This window comes from Nannospalax galili, unplaced genomic scaffold, assembly GCF_000622305.1.
Source record: "Nannospalax galili isolate Female #2095 unplaced genomic scaffold, S.galili_v1.0 scaffold85, whole genome shotgun sequence".
Taxonomy (NCBI): domain Eukaryota; kingdom Metazoa; phylum Chordata; class Mammalia; order Rodentia; family Spalacidae; genus Nannospalax; species Nannospalax galili.
Window position 1 is genome coordinate 7,139,056 of NW_008358866.1, and position 22,550 is coordinate 7,161,605.

At 36.9% G+C, this 22,550-nt stretch overlaps 1 protein-coding gene across 7 annotated transcripts in view; it reads left to right on the plus strand.

The window, feature by feature from the left end:
• Window positions 1-22,550, plus strand: part of Cdk14 (cyclin dependent kinase 14) — a 633,917-nt gene that overhangs the window by 250,843 nt on the left and 360,524 nt on the right. For all 7 annotated transcript variants that reach the window (XR_003847675.1, XR_003847674.1, XM_008822523.2 and 4 more), the window contains one exon: window positions 3,883-3,977. Coding sequence is in view for 5 of the 7 variants with exons in the window: in XM_008822523.2 (XP_008820745.1) it covers window positions 3,883-3,977 (95 nt within the window). In the remaining 2 variants the exon portion in view is untranslated. The remainder of the gene's footprint in view (window positions 1-3,882; window positions 3,978-22,550) is intronic.

Genomic DNA, 22,550 nt, shown 5'->3' on the forward strand with positions numbered 1-22,550 from the left:
ACACACACACCCAAAAAACACATAAACCAATATGTATATGATAAAAGAGATTCTTTTTTTTTTTCTCTCTCTCTCTCTCTCTCTCTCTCTCTCTCTCTCTCTCTCCCCCTCTCTCCCTCCCTCCCTCTCTCCCTCTCTCCCTCCCTTCCTCCCTCTCTCTCTTTCTCTCTCTCCCACTTTCTCTTAAATATCATTAAGGGAAGAGCCAGCGCTGAAAAGATCTATGGCATCTACCATTGCTTTTTGAGCTTGGGGCCAGATAGGCAGCATGCCTCACAGAACATGGATAGACTGTCCTGAGGGAATGTCCATGCTCTCATTCTGTCTAAAACTTGTCCTTATCACAGATAGTCAAACAACCATCTTTCCTTTTTCCACCGTTTTTTCTCTAGCTCCTTCTTAAGATTTTTCCCATTCCCAATATTTTAACCTACAAAAATATTCAGAATCTACTTGCAAGTGAAATTGGAGTTCTCAGTTGGAAGTAAAAAGTGAATTTCAGAGGTAACTCCCTATGGACTTGAAAAAAAAAGTTGATATCTGCTGTTTGTAGCTTGAGATACGGTTTGATCCTTGGACTTTATGGATTCTAAGTCCCATTGACTGGGGAAAATCAATAGCAGCCTCTTTATCCTACCTACTGGCAAAGAACACACTGAAAAGATGATAAGAAAATGTCAATTCATTATTTCTTTCCAAATTCTGAAGGAGAAATAAGAGAAAATATGTTGTGTGTATTTGTGATTGCTTCTTTCTTAGGAGATTGTCAAATGATACATCAAAAACAATCTCAAATATTAAAGAAGTCGTCTTTCTGTCCTTATTAGCAATTTTGTAAACTACTATGTTGGTAATTTGATCAAATTAACTAACTATGTCTTTCTGTAGTGATTCTTTTTTTTTTTATCATGATGAGATTGGATTTTAAATACAATTTCACCCTTTTTAAGTCAGAGTGGAAACCATCTATATTCTCAAAATGGGAGGTCAAGATGTGACTGTCTGATGTGTGTCTGAAATCTGGCACCCTATGGTAGAGTTCCTGCATCTAGTAGTTGCTTTATGAATGGAAAAAGTTCCATCATACTGTTTTGACATCAGAGTTCCAAACTATTGCTACAATTTTCATCCCAAGCCTAATTAAAAATCTTTACATTATGCACAGTTGTGCCATTTCAAATCTCCCTGGTGAAATGAATTTGAAATGTTGCTGGATGGTTAGCTGAACTTGTGGAGAAAACTTGTGTATTAGAATTATCAATGCAAATGTGACAGGATTTGATTTGTATGCAAACTATAAGAAAATAACATGTGATATACTTATGATACATTTAAGGCCACAGGAGGTGCTATTTTGACAGTGTTGTGGATGGCACAGTGACTCCAGAACTTGTTAGCACTGATCCCTGGACTGACTTGGCACTGAGGAGTCTTATTTGCCTTAACAGCAGCAGGAGCTACAGGATCTGGCACCTGCTACAACCAGTGGCTGCTGGGTTGGCAGCCTCAAAGTTGGTCATGTCTGTCACCTGTCCTCATGTTGGTAGAACAGTGGCTGTTTTCCACTATTCAGTGTCATTTTTCTGTCATCACCTTTGGAAATAGTAGCTCTGTCCTTTTCCAGTTACACATTCATTATGTTAATCTCTCAAAAGAGGGCTTACTTTTAAATTCATATGTCACTGTTTATTTAACTGCCAGTTTGTTAAAAAAGTTTATATATAGTCTGAAATTTACAAACTAGCAATTGAAACCTATTAAAATGAAAGTTGGAGGCTATTTTTCCCTGTGATATTAGATATTTTCAGGAAAAAATGGAATTGCTCCAAGATGAGAATACAGAAATTTGATGTTACTGAAATTGTAGGAAAACATGGTAGGGCGTGATGGGCATGAAGACATTACTTTGAGAAACGAGAAAGGCTTCAGAGAAAACAGGGAGAAAAGAAAGGCAATAATAATGGAGGAAATGGGAAAGAAGCCATGCAAGGCCGAGGTCCTCTGTATACAGGGCTCCTGGTGAAATGCAGGCTCTAGTTCCTTTTCAGAGCTGTGACCCATTCGAATGCATCATCACTGAACCTGACAACATAACGGGATATCTTGAAAAATGAAATTGGACAAGATTACAAATAATGTTACATAATGTTTCTGAAGCTTGCCTCACAAAGCCAGAATCCTTTCTTACTATGTGATTTCAGTAGGTCCTTAATTTGTTTCATTTGTAGATGTTCCTGTTCAGACTAGATGTTAAGTACTGAGCCTAGCCATCATTTTAAGATACCTTGCTGTGATTTGTAATAATGGTTTCTAAGGAAAGTTAGCCTCAGAAGAAAAATACAGAAATAAATGTTCTTTTCAAAATGAGGAAAAGTGAAGTTGTTCTTCAGATTAATAGTTGAATGCTAGCAATTTATTAAGACTCTAATGGTACAAGACTGGTGAGCTAGTTGAATAATTAAAAGAGAAGTTGTAAGCTGTTAGGATGAAAAATACTAAATCCTATGCTAAGTCCGTAGTGGATATTTCTCCTAGGTTCGTGACTATATTGTTATTAAGTTTTTGTGACTGTTTACTCACTTGTATCCAAACTTAAATCAATGAAAGAAATTTGTTTATTTTTTTCCTATGACTCTGTCAGTGTCCAAAACTAACTTGCTCTTGGCAGATATATGTTAGGTGAAAGAGAAGGGCCTTCCTTTAGTTAGCCTCTATTTCTCTGGCCTTGCAATGTCATATTCAGTGATACTGCTGGTTCATTTTCAGAGGAAGCACATTTCTTGTAGTATTGTGACCAGCCACATTAACAGCTGTCAGTCAGTATGGCATGGTGTTTGGCTGACTGTGGGCCTATCAAATTTATCGTGGGTTAAGGTTATAGTATGTCGTTGTTAAACAGGTTTGCTTTGGGAATAGACTAGAAATCCATAGAATACTAAGAGCTCTCACTGATAGATTTCATAGTAGAACTTAAGAGGCTGCATGCTTGAACTTTTCCTTATCTTAGATGCTGACCAATCTAAAAATTTAATATTATGTAAATGAAATGTTAAATAATCAAGATTTGCCTTTCTTCTAATATGCCCAACCATGGATGAATCTCTTGATTTTTAAATAGATTTTATTTTGTGGAGGAATATTTGGTTTATAGCAAAATTAAGCAGAAAGAGTTCTCATATATTAAGAAAGGCTTTGATATTTGAAAAAATGAGTTGCTCGCTTTATACAGTATGAATTTTCCATATTTTCCCCTTCTCGATTTTTTTATTTTTTAAAAAGATCTTTATTTTAAAATATGTATTATTATGTATATATTATGAAACAATATAATCTAGTTGACATTTATAGAAATTTCCACCCAACATCATTAGGATACACACACAGAACATATACCATGATAACCGTGCTCTTAGTAAATGGTCCTGATTACAACAAACCCTACATATATAAAAGATTCGAGGGCTGGTGAGATGGCTCAGCAGGTAATAGTGTTTATCACCACCACGTCTGATGACCTGAGTTCTGTCCCCATTCCCAAATGATGGAGGGTACTGACTCCAGCACATGGTTCTCTGATCGCCATACTTGCATTATGTACATATTACACTATTGCTTTATTAACTTAAAATAATTGAAACCACACCACACTTGTTCTCTGAACTCAGTGGAACCTATCCAGAAGATGACTGACAAATGGCAGGTGAAATAATTAGGAGAATTTTATCTAAATGAAAATCTCATTCTTCCACTCATTATTCTGAATTGTCATTAGCTTACAACTGGGAAAATAGGTATCTTTCATCTGAGGGTGAACTGAATGATAATGAAGCAATAGTCGATTGCAGCTTACAATAAATGGTTTTTCTGTTCACTTTATTGCAGCTTCTCTGTTGAAAGGACTAAAGCATGCAAACATCGTGCTGCTTCATGACATCATCCACACCAAAGAAACACTGACACTTGTCTTTGAATATGTGGTGAGTTAAGAATTCTGGCTAGCAAAATACAAATAGAATTCTCATAGTGTTATGAAGTTTTATTTTTAGGTTGCTTTACTGAAATGAGTGTTACCTGAGTATATGAGACATTATTTTGAGAGATTCTTGAATATGTATCATAAAAGAGCATCCAGAAAAACTTTTTTTGCATCTTGTTAGATATATTATCTATTTGTAGCCTATTTGTGACCAGTATACATTATAATTCTTAGGCTTATCAAAAAGGATTAAACAACATGCTGATGAGCACCTTCAAAATAACTCAAAAACAATAAACATGCTTTTCCTCAGGACTTGTTAGTTGATTTTACATGAGCTTCCTTGTGGAGTTGTTATTTTGGGGTGAGGAAAGAAATCCTGATACCTACAATTTAGATTTCCAAGTTTCCCTCCTTCAGTTGTATTGTAGTTGTTAACTAAGGCTTCTAACTTGTATAGCATACAATGTAATGATCTTACTGTGTTGATGGTATTACTACTATAAGACTTGGACTTGAACTGGTAATTAATCTTTCTTCATTTCTCTCAGTAAAACATATGGTATGTGTGTAGCACCATTTGAGCATTTAACTGTGGAATCATGAAATGTAACCATGATAATTAACATCCCAGTTTTCACAGATGGATCTGAGAACATGTAATTTATAAGATACAAATGACATCGATGCAGATTTTTATTGCGAGGAATAGCTATTGGTATGGTGAATGTATTAAGGCCCTATTTTGTAATTACCTCACTAAGTTTTTTTTTTATTTGAAATCATTTCCCTGCCTTAAAAAGTATAAAAGAATGAGTATTTGAAGCATTTTTATCTTGCTAATGTCTGCCTGTATCTGTTTGTCATTTGAAAATTGTTGTCTCATGAAGAAGCCATTCATTTTGTATATTTACATATAAATGATAGATATATTTGAATAATATGGTAATGCAGCTACAAGGACAGCTAGAGCTGGCAGTTGCATATATTACATGCTACCAAGAATGGAAGCACAGTCTCACATCAATGCAAATATAATTTCTTTTGTTTCATCCCATGATTTGGAGTCAATAGTGTATTCAGCTGATTTAAGCTTCCAACTTTCAATTCATATTTTCTAATGTTTCTAATTTACATATTTCAGTGAAATCCAAAATTTTCAACTATACTCACTAACTTCTGCACTGTTTTATAGAAAAGGTATCTCAAAAATGTATTTATTCCCTCCCTCATATTGTGTAACTTAGAAGGAACAAACATAGTATGGACCCTAAAATCAGCAGACTTGATAGAGTAACTATAATGTGAAAATATGTTCCCCAACTCTCAAAGGGCAATGCAGTTTATTTGTGAAACAAAAAATGTTATGTTGAATGCCATTTGATGGTTTTATATTTTGTGGAGTTGGATGTAAAGAAAAGATAGCAGTCCACTGTTTTATAATATTTGCTGATTAAGACTGATTTTTGAGAGTAATCACTTTTCTTTATGGGAGTGAAATTTTTCCTGGTCCCAATTCTTGTGGGTAGATACTGATGGTCATAATCAACTGTGTAATAGCCCAAGCTTGCACCACACTTTATAGGAAGTATTGCCTTCTTGAGGAAAAGAACCTGTGCAAGCCTTCTTTGTGAATGCCTGACTCGCTTTCATCTCTCTCCACCTTCATTTCCTTCCCATCCCTCAGTTTCTTGCCTTTCCCTCGCTATTCTCTATATCTGTTTGGTCCCTCTGGTGAAGCATTCTTGGCTGCTACACTGAAAGTTTGTTAGTTCCCATGAATCTCTGAAGCCAGAGTGTGGAGATATTAAGAACTTCAGGCTGTAGACTACCTTGAGAATTTTGTTAGTTTCTAGAAAGGTGTAGACTGGTGAGCAGTCTTAGCCTGATTATATACCAATTGCTCAGTATAACAATAAATTTTTTGAATATTTTCTAAAGATTTTTGCCCCTTTACATTTCTCGCTAACTACTTGCCCTATGTAAATATGTTGACACCTCAAGAATTAAGATTTCTGTGTACTTTAGCAGATTAATCAGATTGCTTGCCTCACCATGTCAAGTAGAAACAAACCCCATCCTTTTCTTGCGTATTTCATACCAGTGAGAAGTGACCATAATTTTGTAGCCTGGAATGCCTTGGGAAGTGGATTGGATAATACTGGGGGTTTAGGATAGGAAGCCAGGGTGGTGTTGGCTTTGGAAGTAGATTGGAAATTAATGGGAGCATAGGTCAGGAAGCCAGGATGGTGTGGACTTGGGATGATGAGGGAAGGCTTAAGAAAAGCATGACCACAATACTGAAAACCAACAGTGCTGATTTGCTGAATTTTACTCCTGGTTCTGTGCTGAGGTTCTACCTTCATGTCTTCCTTCTTTGTCTGCTTTTGCCTTTGAAACAGGATCATGCTGTTTAGCCTTGAACATGAGCTCTCCCGGCTCCAGCCTCCCTAAGTACTGGGATTTCAGGCATGCAGCACAATGCTGGGCTCATTAGCACTTTTGATGTCCTTCTGCACAGTTGCATGGGGCTAAGATTGCTACCACTTTAAAAGTAGTAGCCCAATAAACAAGTTGGGTACCTTTTCTAAGGTATTATAGTACATAAGAGAAACTCAGATTCATCTTATTCTCATATCTACTTAGAACGTATTTCCTTTGCATTTTTGTATTTTTATTTAGCTGGAGCCTTTGGTCAGACCTGGAAAAGGAAACTTTTTTTTTCTTTATACAGTCCTAATTTCTTATTACGATATAGTTAAACTGATAAAAATATATAAACATTTAAATTTTTATTTCAACTGAAAAATGTATTTTAAGGTTTCATAAGGCAAATTTCTAATTTTATTGTATTGCCCCATATATTCATATGTACGTGCACAGAAACATATGGCTCGGTTATTTAACATGTTCTAAAATCAGTATGAGGCATTTCAATCTGAACTTTCCCAAGCTTAATAATGATATTACCATGTTCCAAAGTTGGCATATCAAAGTTATTTTCTAAGGAGCATAGGTACTGTACTTCTGTGGCCTTGGTAGTACCGCTCACTGGGCCTGTTGCCACACAACTGTAATCCCAGCTTCTTAGGTGACTTTGCCAGGACAGTCACAGTGTGAGGCCTGTCTGGACTAGAGAACAAATTAAAGGCCAGCCTGGTCAACTTAGCAAGATCTTGACTACAAAAGGGAGGTGGGGTGCAGAAATAGAGCTCAATGGCAGAAGACTTACCTAGCATGTCAAGGGCCTTGGATTTACTCTCCAGTACCACCAAAGCAGGCAAGCAAGCAAGCAAGCAAGCAACCCCAAACAGAAAAAAATTTAAATCCCTTTTTGAAGGAACATAAGCAGTGTACAGAAGAAATCAATAGTCCATGTGCTGGGGCTACAGGGAGACCCTGTCTCAAAAAGACCAAAAACAAAGCAAAACAACAACAACAACAACAAAAAACCCTAGATGTGAAGGGAAAGCAAAATAATATAAAGGTTCTCAGACACTATTGAATATATTTGCTTTTGACTTTAGAATTACATTTTTAATGACTTTCTGAGGCAAACCTATAATATGGGTCTCACCAAGTAAAGATTTTTATTTATAAGGTTCACATAATGTGAGTATATTTCTTTCTTTTTCTTTAAAAGAGAACTCTAATCCTGGCTCTTTTATATTTTTCTCACAAACAACATTTTAGGTTTCGTAAAGCCTGCTGAGGGCCAGAATAATGAAATAAGTGATGAAATGTTAGTGATATGGAAGAATGCTCACAGAAATGACTTAGGAGGTAATTATCACAGCATTTCAGTGGATAATGGATTTTGTTGATTCCTCCTAAGTACTATAAAAAGTTTCTAAAACATTCTGAAATTGAGCTTCTTACCCACTTTCACAGTGTGCAGATATAATCATTTGGAAGCTTCAAAGTTGGGAGTTGTGGGGCAGCAGGCCCCCTGGTGGCTCCTGCTTTAGCCCCATGGCAGGTGGCGGGCCCCAGAGAGGCATGCTGTTTCCAGAACTGCCTTCCTCCAGTAGATGACAGATGTAAAGGATCACCTTTAACCAGGGAGAGGCTCAGCAGACTTGTAAAGGAACCTGCTTCTATAATGGTTAAAATACTATTATAGCCTTTTTATTTCATGCATAGGCTTAAGACTTGAAAGAGACATAAGAATAGCTTAAAATCATTGACTCCAGAATATATTTAGTTGTGAAAATGCTAAGAATTTTCATCTACTTACATAGAAAGCTAAGCAGTTTAGTTCTTATGCTTTTTTGTTTTTGCCAAAGACAAATGAGTGCCTCATCACCCTATTTAACACCATGTGAAAATTTAAGCTAAATTCCATAAATGGAAATAATATTAATAGTAAACACGATTACATAAATGTATGTTTCCATTAAGTTCATAACTATTCTATTTTGCCTTACATTGCAGAAGAGCAACCATCTGGAACATAACTTTTGCTACATATTTAATAATTATGTATGAAAATAAATACAACAGTGAATGGGGTTGCCAGAGGTGAAATGGGGGGCAGTCAAAGGTTCAACTTTACAGGATGTGTAGGTTTTAGAGGTTACTGTATAATGTGTGCCTTAAGTTGTCAGTATTATTATGTACATAAAATGTGTTAGGAGGGCAAATTTAACATAAATTGTTCTTACCATAGAAGCATGAGTAAATGCAAACAAAGGATACAAGGAAGTATGGGAGATGGCAGTGTTTATTTCTTTGGTTACCTTGTTTGTGATGTTAGTAACATGGGTTTCTACACATGCCTACACTCATCAAAATGTGTACATTGATTATGTGGAGATACTTGTACAGAGTTACAGCTCAGAAAGCTGTTAATGAAAGGAAGAAAACCAATTCATAACTAATTATGATAGGACTAGAAACAATCATTTTATTTCTCCTACTGTGCTGTAAACTAATATCCAAATGAGTGGAACATGGAAGCATCCCCATAAATGTTGTCTGATTAAATTCTAACTCTACCCTTTGAAGTAGGTGTAACATACTTTTCTTGTTATTCTTTGATAATTTCATATTTGCGTATAACTGAGTCTGAGACATCATCACCCCATTACCCTTTCCCTTCCCCCTCCCCCACACTGAAAGCTTTCTCTCCAGTCCCCTTCCTTCTTGGTTTCTTTCATTGCCCTTTGATTTTCTCTTTGCTTTCCTTTTTTCAATTCACGGAGTTTAATTAAGGTTGTTTTTGTGAGTATAAGTTGGGAGTTATTTACTGAACCATGGGTAACTTTTCATTGGCTACACCACTGAGGAAAATGATAGCTCCTCTCCCAGCATGCATTAACTACCAATAGACCCTCGGCTAAGGGTGGAGCCTCATGAACCCCTCCCTCATATAGGATAAAATGGTGACAGGCCTAGTCTTCTGCAGATCATGTGCAGTAACTACAGCTGGAGTAGATTGCTTTGGTCTCTCTCTGAGAGAGGAACAGTCTGGACGGAAAGTTGGTGTGTGGAACAGTAGGGTCCCTGTGGCTGAAATGGAGAAAACAGGGATGACAGGTGGAAGAAAAACTCCAGAACAGTGTGGGTCCAGATCGGGTTTGCCTTAATCAAGTCTTCCTGAATTTAGGTTTCTCTCAGAATGGGATAAAAAGCTATGAAAGGGTTTTAGGCAGAGAAATGCTCTGAAATTACTTGTATTTGGATTGAGTCTTATTGCTGCCTTCTATACAAAGAAGAGACTGAAGGTAGTGGTGATGGGAGCAGGGAAAGTTCTGTAGCAAGAAGACCGGTTAGCTGCTGTTGCAGTACACTGTCAGCAGAGGAGTGTTCAAAAGTGGTTGGATGCAGAATTTATTCTCAAGTTGAATTGATAATACTTACCATGGGGTTTGAAAGATGAAGAGGAGTTAGAAATATTCCCGAAGATTTAGGCTTGAGCATTTATAAATAATGGAGCTCCTGTGAGGAGTGATAGGGCAAACTGTAGGAAGAGCAGCACAGAGAATTCACAGTTTGTCTTTAAGCATGTTAAATTCAAGGTTGCCTATGTATTGGGAGATGTCAGAAGGGAAGTGGATAAGATCTGGGGTTAGGAGAGTGGTTCAGCGGAGATTTGGAAATTGTGTGAGTTAAAGATATTATTTGAAGTCAGAGGATTGAATGAGATCACCAGGTGTGATAATTGTCACATTTGTGCCTCTAAGTTGACAGTACCTTCAGATATTTATGCCTTTATGTTTTTCCTGTCCCTTTAGTCTAGGGTAGGCATTTGACTTGGGCTAAGCAATATGGTAAACAGGTATTAGCTGTTCTACATCTAGTGCTCAAGAAGGCCTAACAGGTTTTGCTTTTGTGTCCTTAAGAGACCTGACCAGCCATGTAAGAAGTGCACATGTTCTACTATGTGGACCACGTGAAGAGGGAGATGCCATTTGCTACCTGCAGGAGAACCTAGCAGATCGTGTGACATTCAGTCTCAGGCTAGACAAGGTCCAGATATGTCAGTGAAGAAACTGTTGTGAATGGAGGTTACTGGCATGGTCCTCACAGTCCACGTGGAGCCTGGAAATGTTATTCTTGCTGTGCTTTCTTTGAATTCCCAGCTCATTAAACTGTGAGAATATAATGGCTACTGCTTTAACCTTCTAAGTCTTGGCTTAGTTCTTAGCATTAGTCACTAACTGGAACTGCATTTTGAGTAACTAGATGTAGAAAACAGAAGAGAGTCCTAGACTGAACACTAGGACACTCCCAACATTAAAGTGCTAAGGGCCCACCACAATAGGAAATGAGTCCTGGTTTCTAGATGAGCCAAATTTCTCAAGGGCAGTGGCTGCCACTCTAGTATCTGCTTGATTACCTGGCACATCAGAACTCTTATCAAACGCATTTAAAAAGGAAGAGAAGAAAGAAGAAATGGAAGGGAGGGAGGGAGGGAGGGAGGGAGAGAGGGAGGGAAGGGAAGGAAGGAAGGAAGGAAGGAAGGAAGGAAGGAAGGAAAGAAGGCAAGAAGGAAAGAAGGCAGGCAGGCTTGAGGAACAGGAACATGAGGCTGGGAAGAGAAGCAATCATTTATTTCTCCTACTAATCTGTAAACTGAAATATTTCAAAGTAAATAGAACCTATTTTTTAAATCTTTTAAAATATAATTTTTTTTTACTGCTTTAGGCAGGCAACTAAAAGAAAGAATTACTTAACTCATGTTTAAGACATTTTTCATTTGTGTAACTATTTGCTTTATGTTGCATCTGTATTTCCTAAGTTTAAACTTTATTTTTCTTCCATAGTAAATGTTTTAAGTAGAAAATACAGAAGAAATTTGATGAGTAAGCCTCAGACAATGGCATGGCTACAGATATCTAGTTGTGTCAAAGGAATTAAATTTTTCTTCTCAGAATGAATGTACCAGCCAGAGTTCTTTGTTGCATAAAAGAAATTCTCCTTAGTTGATTTAATACAAAAAATTTATTAGGGGATATCTTAGCTGACAGCCCTGCTCAGTAGACGTTAAAAATGGGAAATGGGTGAGACTGGATAGGCAGAAACAGAGCCAGAATCATGTGTAGGAAGTGTCCTCTAAGCACCTGCTGCTACCAGGATCATGATAGTGGACATTTGTCTCTTAATTTGCTTGGCTGGCTTCCCTGGAGGAGTAGATGTCACTGTTCAGCTAACGATGTCAAAATAACATCTGCAGTCCTATTGCTTCTTTGGGTTGTTATCATCAAGTGATAAGCCAGAACTGTATCTGTATAGTGGGCTGTTAGAAGTCACACTGCACAGGACCCCAAGAAAATGAGTGTTGAGCATTTTGGCTTTTGTAATAGCAGACAGGACCCATCTCCCATTGAGATTCACAAAGCAAGAAAATTTCCCAACATAGTGCATCCATTCAGATATAGAGCCTGCTTCCTTTAGTTCCTTGAACCATCACATAAACACCTACTATAGCAACTTTAGTCCTAGATAAGATGAGGTGAACTGAGGATGGCATAGTCATAATCTTTGGTGTGTGGTATCTGAGAAATAATCTAAAATGTAGATGGGGTAGAGTAATGTTAGTTTTTTTAAAGGGGGTGAAAACAAAGCTTTTATGTATAACTACATGGAATATACAACATAGGTGAAATTCAAAATTATATGTCAAAGCTTTTATGTTCTAATAATCTTCATTTTCTTAATGTAAGAGTTTTTTTTTTTTTTTTTTCTTTTGAGACACTTTGTATCCCCAGCTGCCTGGAGCTCTCTAGTAGACCAGACTGACTTCAAACTCACAGAGAGCCCCCTGACTCTGCCTTCCTAGTACTAGGATCAAAGGCCCACACCTAGCCTTCTGTTTATGAAAGAAGCATTGTTATTACTTGATTGCAACAAACGTCACAGGAACTCTAGTAAAATTGTCAAAATCAAAATAGACACGAAGTCTGGTTGTTGAATTGCTATTTTTTTTTCAGTTTATTTCTAGTTGAACAACTTTCCTAAAGCTTATTGATTAACAAATTGACATCATGGAGGTGAAAAATTAGTTGGGGTGTGCTAAAGGGTGTTGTCCTTGACCTTATTCCAGTCCATGTGTTTATTAGTGATTCTGATAAAGATGGTAATGAAGTGCTTGACCACTTTGTGTGCGTGTCATAGCCAGTAGCCATAATTAGCACAGGCTGATGTAATCAAAGGTCAGCAAAGAATCTGATGAAAGGTAAATTTTTGTGTGAACCACTGTATTTGGCTCTTTTTTGAAAGGGTAGTTCAACTTAATACATAAAAAGCTAGTGGAGGAATGTTTACTTACAAATAAAATATGTTAAAAAAGATTACTAACTTCTTTACCTCAATGTGAAGTGACACTGAGATATGACAATAGACAATGTCCAGTATAGGGTTTATGTTTTGACAAGAACTGAAGCAAAGCAGGGTGGACACAGGCAGGCTAATGAGAGGCCAAGGTGATAGCAGTAAAAGTGATGAGATGATGTACCTCGGGGAAATTAAGGGCATAGAGAGAGCAGAAAGAAAGGTAGTGTACATATGTGCCCTTGGAAGGATATGAGAGTCAAGTGTGAGAGTTTGAGGATGCTGGTGCTGCTTAATTTTGGCAAGACTGGTCCAATGCTTTGTGTTACTGGTAAATTAAATTCAGAGTCTTAGAATTTAATGAGCACCTTTTCAGTAAAACAGGATGAATGAAGCACATTCGAAATGCAGTAGAGAAGGGTCCTGACCTGTGCGGTATGCGTTGGTTGAAATGTGTTATCTAGGTGTCTTAGTTGTGTAAGTCATCTTCCTAACTGCAACCCCAGAGGAGGCATGGGATCCCTCTGTATTGCTGCTAAGGAAATCCAGCTGCTAAGTGTCTCCTGCCTTTTCCAGTGCCTGTATCTTGTCATCTCCGAATTGTGTTAATCCAGGCTTCTCTGATTTAGGTAGCAAGGACTGTCCGAGTTTCACAACTACTATATAAATTTGGCTTATCTGCCATCATATTTGAAAGCAGAAATTCAAATTGTCGTGGTCGTTCACTTGGTCATTAATTCATTAATTCATTTTTTCCCTCTAGCGTATATGGACTGTCTTGACAAAATTCTCTCCTTTGAGTATAGAAATACAAATATGTAACCCTTGTCCCAACATGGTGGTACACACCTGTAATCACAGCAGTTGGGAGCCTGATGTAGGACTAGGAATTTAAGGCCAGTATGAACAACATAGCAAGGTCCTCTTTCTCTGTGCATGCATGCATGCATGCATGCATGTCTGTCTGTCTGTCTGTCTGTCTGTCTCTGTCTTGTCTCTGTCTGTATAAAGTGAAGTCCTGTGATTTGAGGTTTGATAACCTTTATGAGCCATTTAAGTTTAGAATTATAATCACAGATCTGCTTGTGTAATAGGACCATGGCATATTTGTGACAGTGTAAACAGTTGGATTGGATTCATAGATTCCTTTATGGAAGGATTTTAAAGATGTTTTTATATGGAGAACTCGTTATGCAGTACAACACTGTGATTACATACTCTGAATGTGAAGGTTGTCATTCAAAACTGAGTACCAAATGTGAAAGAACAGATGTAGGCATTGTGGCTGACTGACTGCAGGCTGTGTAACATGCAAGGATTCCCATCCATAAGGAGAACTGAAGAAATGAAAGGAATCAAGCAAGCTTTCAATCAGTGCTCTTTTATGAAGTCCTTGTTTTCTCTAATTTGTAGAACAAAGTCAATTAACTCTTATTCTGTCCTTTTCTCTAGTGACGTTTTCTCATCTAACAAGGCATTGTGGTGTCTTTCAGTCATTTTCAACTGTTTGTTCACAGATGCTGAGTGCTGAGATCTTAGTGTCTTTTTCTTTCAGTTTGTATCATACCAGCATTCTGATTCCAGTTTTGTTTCGTGTGGTGGCCATCCTTATTCGGTGCCCCTCGTCCTAATTCAGGATTTTAATTCTCGTGGTCTAAGATGCAAATGTATCCGATCTTTACCTTACTGTAACTGAATGCCTGACTGCCTGCAAACACAGTGTTAGGGGTATTTTCCACTGAAGATGAGACTGTTTTATGAGGCTACGTTATTTCTCTGGATTTATTTTCTTTTAATTATTTTTCTCACTTTAATTTAGATTTTTTTTTTTTTATTTAAACCACAGTCATTTAGTCATAGGAAAATCAAAGTTGAAGGTAAGAGGTGCAATAAAAAAGAATTTCTTTTGAAAGAAAGGAACACAGTTCTCATTTTCTTTTTTCTCACAGGAAATATTGTTATATTTCTTAAGCTAAGAAAACAATAATCTTGCAAGACTGTATATGTCAGAGGAGGTGGGAAAGGGCAGGAAAGTGACACATTAAGTATGAGAAAACTGACAATAATGATCAATGTGGAGAAATTAGAAAAAAGCTTTAGTTATAAGTACAAAAGTTGTTCTTTGATGAAAATACCCCAGACTTGGATGAAGGCAATCAATATTCCAATTACCTTCACATTAAGTTTAATTAGGTCATTAAGTGATAGGAGAATTAGCAAATTCCAAATGGGAATCTGTACATTTTTATGTAGCATACAAAACAGAGTAGAGATAACTTTCCGCCAGTTTTCACGGTAACTTGACAAATGCATAACATACTGGTGTCTGCATCTTCCATGTTATTTACTGTGTGTGCCTGTGTGTGTGCACGTGTGCATTTGCATATGTGCAGACAAGGTATTATGTAGCTCAGGCTGGCCTTAAACTAATCCTCCTGCTGTCATCTTCCAGGTGCTGGGATTATAGACATGTGTCACAATGCCTGGCTTTTTCTGTTAAAAAGTTGTTATTTTGCCGGGCGTGGTGGCACATGCCTTTAATCCCAGCACTCGGGAGGCAGAGGCAGGCAGATCCTCTGAGTTCGAGGCCAGCCTGGTCAACAGAGTGAGTTCCAGGCAGCTGGAGCTACAGGGAGACCCTGTCTTAAAAAGACCAAAAAAAAAAAGTTGTTATTTCTTGGGGCTGGAGAGATGGCTCAGCAGTTAAGAGCACTGACTGCTCTTGCAGAGGACCCAGGTTCGATTCTCAGCATCCACATGGCGGCTGCGAACCGTCCTTAACTCCAGTTCCAGGCCAATCTTATGCCTTCTTCTTACCTCCGTGGCATTGAACAGCACAGGTGCACTCACATACATACAGGCAATACACTCATACACATAAACTAAAAATAATAAATAAAATATTAAAAAAAGAAAAAGTTGTTATTTCTTGAGTTGGTGAATACTTAGTTAAGGTCACATAGCATTTTAACATAGTATTTAGTTTAATGACATTCTTTGCTTTGCTAAAAGACTATTAAGCCACTCTGGCTTTAAGTCATGCATTTTTGCTGATGTAATTGCCATATGTGCATGTGGATTATAGAGTCCATTAGAAGCTTTTACTTTGAGCTTTCTATAATTCTTTCATTTTCTAAGAATAATAAAACTTTATTGTCACACTGATTATTCATCTTTGGGATCAGTCATCAGTTTCTTAGTGAGAAATATAATTTATGGTTTGTTTTGTTCTTTTTTTTAAAAAAAGAACTTTTATTCCTCCACTTAAATATAGACCCACCTTCTCCTGCCGGCTTCCTGACCTTTCATCCTCTCAGTAGCTGTGTTACAGTTTTGATTAGATTATTCACTTTTATGCTTATGTTATGGCATAAGTCTTTGTTGTTGCGACAGGTAGTATTCTGTGGTTGCTTTGCCCTCTGTTCCCTCTGGCTTTTCCTTGAAATGATAATCTGTTTTTCATTTCCATCATCAATTCAGGTCACCTCAGAGTGCCTGCAGGAAATACATTCCCTGGTTTCCTGGCATGCCTTCCCTTCTTTCTTGGTCTAGAGATTTTATTCCCTGCCATCTCTTATTTTCTTATTTATTTGAGGAATATATCTTCTAATAATTATATGGGACAGGGCACATGGAAGAGTTTTTTTTTTTTTTTTTTTTTTTTTTTTTTTACTTTTTTTACTTTTCAGCATTGTGTTTTTGAAAAAAAATCCATGTTTAGTGCTCATGCTTGATTGACAGTTTGACTCATTATGGAAATTTTGGTTAGGAAATAATTTTATTAGAATTTCAGCAAAGTCTTCCATTATTGTCTTGTCTTCATTTTTTTCTGTTAAAATGATTTCTCTTTGTCTTCAGCGTTTGAAGTTTTATGTGGAAGCAAAAAGGAGAGCACAGTGGAGCTTTAGTTTCTTTGGATCCAGCTTTTAATATGAGAACTCATGTCTTCTCATTCTCTCTTTTTCTTTTTCTTTATTATTGTGTGTGGATGTGGATGTGCGAGTGCACATGCATCCATGCCACACATGCATGTGAAAATCTGAGGACAACTCTTGAGTGTTAGTTCTCTCTTTCCATCATGGGTTCTGGGGAGTTGAACTCAGGTTGTCAAGATTATGTGGCAAGCACCTTTACCTAACACTGAGCCATCTTACTGGCCCAGCTTTTAATAATTGTTTTTTGGTAATATAACAGCTATGTGGAATGTAATTCACATAAAAATTCAATTTTTTAAGTATACAATTCCATGGTTTCCATTATATTCTCAGGGTTGTCTAGGGCTAGGGTAGTTCATCATCCCATGGAGAAGCACAGTCCACCTTTGCATTCACCATAAGCTCAGCACCTCACCACTGCACCTAGTAATCACTCCTCTACTTAGTCCCTATAGACTTCCTGAACATGGCATGTAAATGGAGTTGTACTGACATGTGTGACCTGCAGCTGGCTTCTGTCACTTCTTTATGCCATTGAAGTTCATCTGTGTTGTAGCATGTATTAATACTTCATCCTTTTTTAAAGCTGAATAATATCCCATGGTATATATACTCTTTTGTTTATCCATGCATCATGGATACACTTTTTTCTGCTTCTATCTGTTGTTAATAGTGTCAGTACGACTATTTGTGTAACCACATGCATTCCGAGTGCTTGTTTTTCATTGTTTTGGCATATACCTAGGACTGAATTGCTGAATAATTTTCCAGACTTCATGGCCATTTTACCATCTGCCCAGAAGCCTGTGAGCATTCCAGTTTTTCCACACTCATGAACACTGGTTATTATCTGACTTCGGGTTGTTGAGTAGTATCAGATTGTATTTGATTTGCATTTTACTACAGATGGGTTGGGCATCTTTTAATATACATGTATCTTTGGTTGTAACAAATTACCTTAGGTTATTTTGTATTATTTCCTCCCTTCATCTTCATCTCTTTGCTCTATGTTCTGCTCTCGAATAATTTGAATATTTGAATAACTGACTTCTGAATTGTTTTTCTAAATTTCATGTCTTTTTTCTTTTTCTTCTCCCATTTTTGGATTCTCTTTTCCTTTAGCTCAAGTTTAAGGGGCATGTCCTTATCTTATGTTACTTAAACTTAAATGTTTTCAATTATATTAGTACTATTAATTTTTGTTGTAGCTTATCAGAATATTCAGTTTATAAAATATCTTTTCTTACCTAAAGTTGTATCTTTTATCTAATTGAAAATGTTAGCAGTAGCATTTAAAACAGTGAAACTGTTTCTTCCAAGTTACTAATTTTTTCTTTTAGTTTGTTGTGGCTATCTTTAATATTAATGGCCTTGGTCAGATACTTGGTACAAACAGCCTGATTGAGATCTCTGAGTTTATGGGTACCTGGTTGACTCTGATCTTTACGGTAAGAACAAACTAATTCTTCTTTTTGAAAAACTCTAAATATCAGTATCCATTGTCCCTAGAGTGCTGTTAGATTCCCAGTAAAGACTCTTCTTAACTCTGCTTAGAGTTTAGCTGAGAACCTTCTGGAAGCAAGGTGGGGGATAGGATCCCACTTACTATTCCTTGTTCTTGATGCTCTGTCTTTTACCTTTTGAATTTCTCAGTTCATATATCCTCACTTTCTGAGAAGGGAGCCTATCTGTTAATGGTAGGAAAGGGGACAGAAGGATTAAGTAGCAACTGAAGACTTTCAACTAATCTCTCGTATCACAGACTTCTAGACTTCCTAGTTCTTAGTATCATCATTTCTTCATACCTCTGTATAAAAAGAGTATTGTTTGTAGGCTTTTCTCATTGTCAGTTTAATATTGGTTCATTTATCTTTTGCTATGTTAATCTGGTCATGCATGGATTTGTCAGAGTACAAAGTAGTACATGTTCAGTTTGTTATTTTTATCTTAGTATCTTATCCATTCTTAACATTTAAGTCTGAAGGATGTTTATGCTTGTTACTGTGTAAATCACTACATATTTTGGTAATTTTATTCATGTCAATGTTGTAAAGCAAATAGCTTTTGCTATTTATCAATTGCCAGATTTTATCAAATGTGACAAGGGTCCTGAGAACAAAGATATTTGAATTAACAGTTATTAGATTATTATCCTTTATTAAACTTTTAGATGCATAAGTGGTGTCTAAAGTGTGTCTTTATTAGGATATCTTATTTGGATGGAAGTGTTTATACTTGTTAATTGGTGTTTGTTGTGACTTGTTTTAGTGGTTGTGGGATTCTGATACACATGGAGATGTTTATTCATATATTTGATAGTTTTTTTAAGTAAGTAGAAGGAAATAGCCTATGGTCTGAATTTAAAACTTAGAATATATATGTACTTTTGATTTTGCATTTCACTGTACATCTTGCTAAAGGCCTCATTTTTTGAGACTGAGCGTCACTGTTCTGCGTTAACTTCCAGGGTCGGTGAGTGTTTTGCTCTCCTCTTGCTGGCACACACCCCTGGTTTCAACTCTCCAACAGATGTTCCTGCCTCATCTCTGTTTCATAATTCAGGAATGCAAAAGCTAATTAGTTATGGCAACTATTTGCTAAGTAAGAATTTTCCATCTTTTGAGTTTTTTTTCATTTTCCCTTGATATATGATCTGTGTTTTTATAGCTCTGAATCTCAGTTATTAGTTTCTGTTTCAGCCTTGGTCAGGGACATTTGGAAGCTCAACTTGATTCTCTTTATTCTCCATTCTATTTATTTATGTTTTTTTTTTTTGAAACTTGGAATATGAAGCAGAAGTGGTAAGGAAAGACAATGTTAGCTTTCTAGTTAGAAATTGAGACTGTATCAAAAGAAACCACCTAAATATGTCATGACGGAAAGCCAACAGTGCTGGGGGAAAGTATGGGGAGAATGTGAATATTAATAGAGTATTTGTGGGAGGGAAACAAAAGTCCAGAGATCTTTAGTTTTAAAAAAAAATCAGATTTCATCTGATGGGACAGTATCATGAATTGATAGGCAAAATGTAAAGGGTTCAGGTGTGACTACTTGATGCTTCTTGTTTTTCATCACAGCATCTGTATAATGTGAATGGGCAACTTCTTCCAAGGGCTGAAGTAAGTTCCTCTTTTTATGTACCTCACACTAACAATTGCAGCAGGTAGTTGCCAGTTTCATATAAGTATGTCACAGAACAGAAGTGTGTGTGTGTGTGTGTGTGTGTGTGTGTGTGTGTGTGTGTGATACAGTAAGAGATTAGCAGTAGAACAGTAAAAACAATGTACTTGAATAAAACTTATGATTGTGGTAGGCATGGTCTCACTCAGTGTGTGTGTGTGTGTGTGTGTGTGTGTGTGCGAGAGAGAGAGAGAGAGAGAGAGAGAGAGAGAGAGAGAGAGAGCAGAAGGGAGGGAGAGAGGAAGAAGAGGAGGATCAGGAGGAAGAAGGGGGGAAAGAGGAGGGAAAGGGAACATGTGTTTCAGAATAGTCATTATTCACAGCTTCTGCTAAGGTATTCTTATAGAGTATGACAGACACGGAAATACAGTGGCCATATCCTCTTTTTAGTGAGCACTTGCCTAATTACTGGAAATAATAAGAGCTGGTAGCTCCTCCAGGATTTGTCTCAGTTGCAGAGCAACTCCCCCTAATGGTCATGCCATTGCCCTTCCATCTTGTCTGGAAACTAGGAATGGTGAGTGGGTAATGCCCTAGCAATGTTGGTGAAAGGGAGCTCTGGTGCAAGGCTGGCCGGCAGAATATTGGTCAATGCCACAGTTTGACTGCCTTCATCCAGACTCACTTCTCCTCTCTTATTTCAGCTCTGTTATTCCTCTTATACAGATTTATTTTAAGTATTATTTTATTCCTTTTTATATAACGAACAAACTTACCTATGTAAAGAGTTATACAAAATTTATAAATATATTTTAACCCTTCATTTTGCCATGGGTTTGTTACCCTTTAGTTAAGTTACAGTTAGTATCTGGAATTCTGATCTGACTTTATGAGACATGGTACCAAGAAAGTCCAGGTATAATAAGACTTTCTAGAAAAGTTAATTTTGAAACAGAATTGGACAATTTAATAAAATATAGTATTTTTAAAAAATTACTGAATTTTTGTCAGAGTTTTTCCTAGTTACTTTCTGTTGCTGTGCTAAAATACCATAACCAAGGCAACTTATAGAAGAAAGTTTATTTAGGCTCATGGTTCCAGAGGGAGAGCCAGTCATGATGGGGAGTTATGTATCAAATGTCGAATTGACAGGCAAATTGAAAAGGGTTCAAAGGACGGCTTGTTCCTGTTTTTGATCACAGCATCTGTATAACGTGAATGGGCAGCTTCTTCCTGAGGGCCACAGCAGGATCCTCATTTTATGTACCTTATACTATAATTGCAGCAGTTTGCAATTTCATGTCAATATTTCCACAGAAGAGAATAGTGAGTCTGTGTGTGTCTGTGTATCTCAGTGTGTGTGTACATGTTGAAAGCCATGGCAGAAGAAGACCAAACATCTTCAATGACTAGCTGAAGGGCAGAGAGAGTAACTAGAAGTGGGGTGATGCCATGAACTCTCCAAATCTACCCCTCAGTGATGTAGACTTCCTCCATCAAGGCCAGACCTCCTAAAGGTTTCATGACCTTCCTCAAACAGCACCAACAACTGGGGACCATATAACAAGTGTTCAAATACTTGAGCCTATGGGGAACATGTCTCAGTCGAACCACCAGAATCCTTTCAAAGTTCAATACCAATAAATACATATGTATTTTATAGCCTTCCAATATTGTTACTTGTTTATCAGTGATCAAAATATTGAATAGTATTTGTCTACTATCAACACTATGAGTTACTCTTCTTAGAAAGAATATATGTCCTTTCCTATTTCACTTAGGCATGTCCCTTTCTTTGGTCAATGAATTATGGAAAATTTATTTGTTGTTGTGGTATAACTTTGCCTATCTTAATTAATATATACCAAATTGCCTATTATCCCATAACCCCAGAGAGACCACTACTGCCCGGTGTTAGTTAAATTTGAAGACTTGTGATTAAATCATACTCACATGTATGTGACCTTTGCATATTAGTGTATGCATGTTTGCTTATATACTAGTCTTATATCTTATGTGTACATTTTTAACCTTTTGTACTCACAGACATTAATGTTACCATTGTTGAAGGTCAATAAATATAATGTATCTGTTTTTATTCCCATTTTTAAAAAATCATGTATTTCCTGTATTAACATAAAAACCCATTCTCATCTTCAGTGTTATTTCACACTTTGCATAATTAAAAGTGCATTTTTATTTATTTTTTATGTGTATGAGTGTATAGCCTACATGTATTAAGTGCAGCTGTGTTGTACAGTGGATGTGGAGGTCAAAAGAGGGCATCAGATTCCCCTGGAACTGGAGTTATGGATGGTTGATAACCACCATGTTGTTGCTGGGACTCAAACCTGGATCCTCTGGAAGAGCAGCCAGTGCTCTTAACCACTGAGCCATCTCTCCAGTCCAAAATCTCTAATAAAACATACTGAAGTAACTATGATTTTAAAACATTTTATTAATCACTTGCTTCTGTTTTTGTTGCTGTTGTTTGTTTGTTTGTTTGTTTTCTTGAGACAAAAATCTCACTATGTAGTTCTGGCTGCCCACAAACTCAGAGTAATTCTCCTTCCTCTGCCTCCTGAGTACTGGGATTAAAGGCATACACCATTATGCCTGGCTGCTTCTGCACTTTTAAATTTCAAAAAAAAAAAAAATCTCAAGTTCTCTCAAGGAAGGCTATGAATCAGTTTCTTTATTTCAACCTTCTGTATTATGGATAGTATCAAGGGTACAGTGTAAAC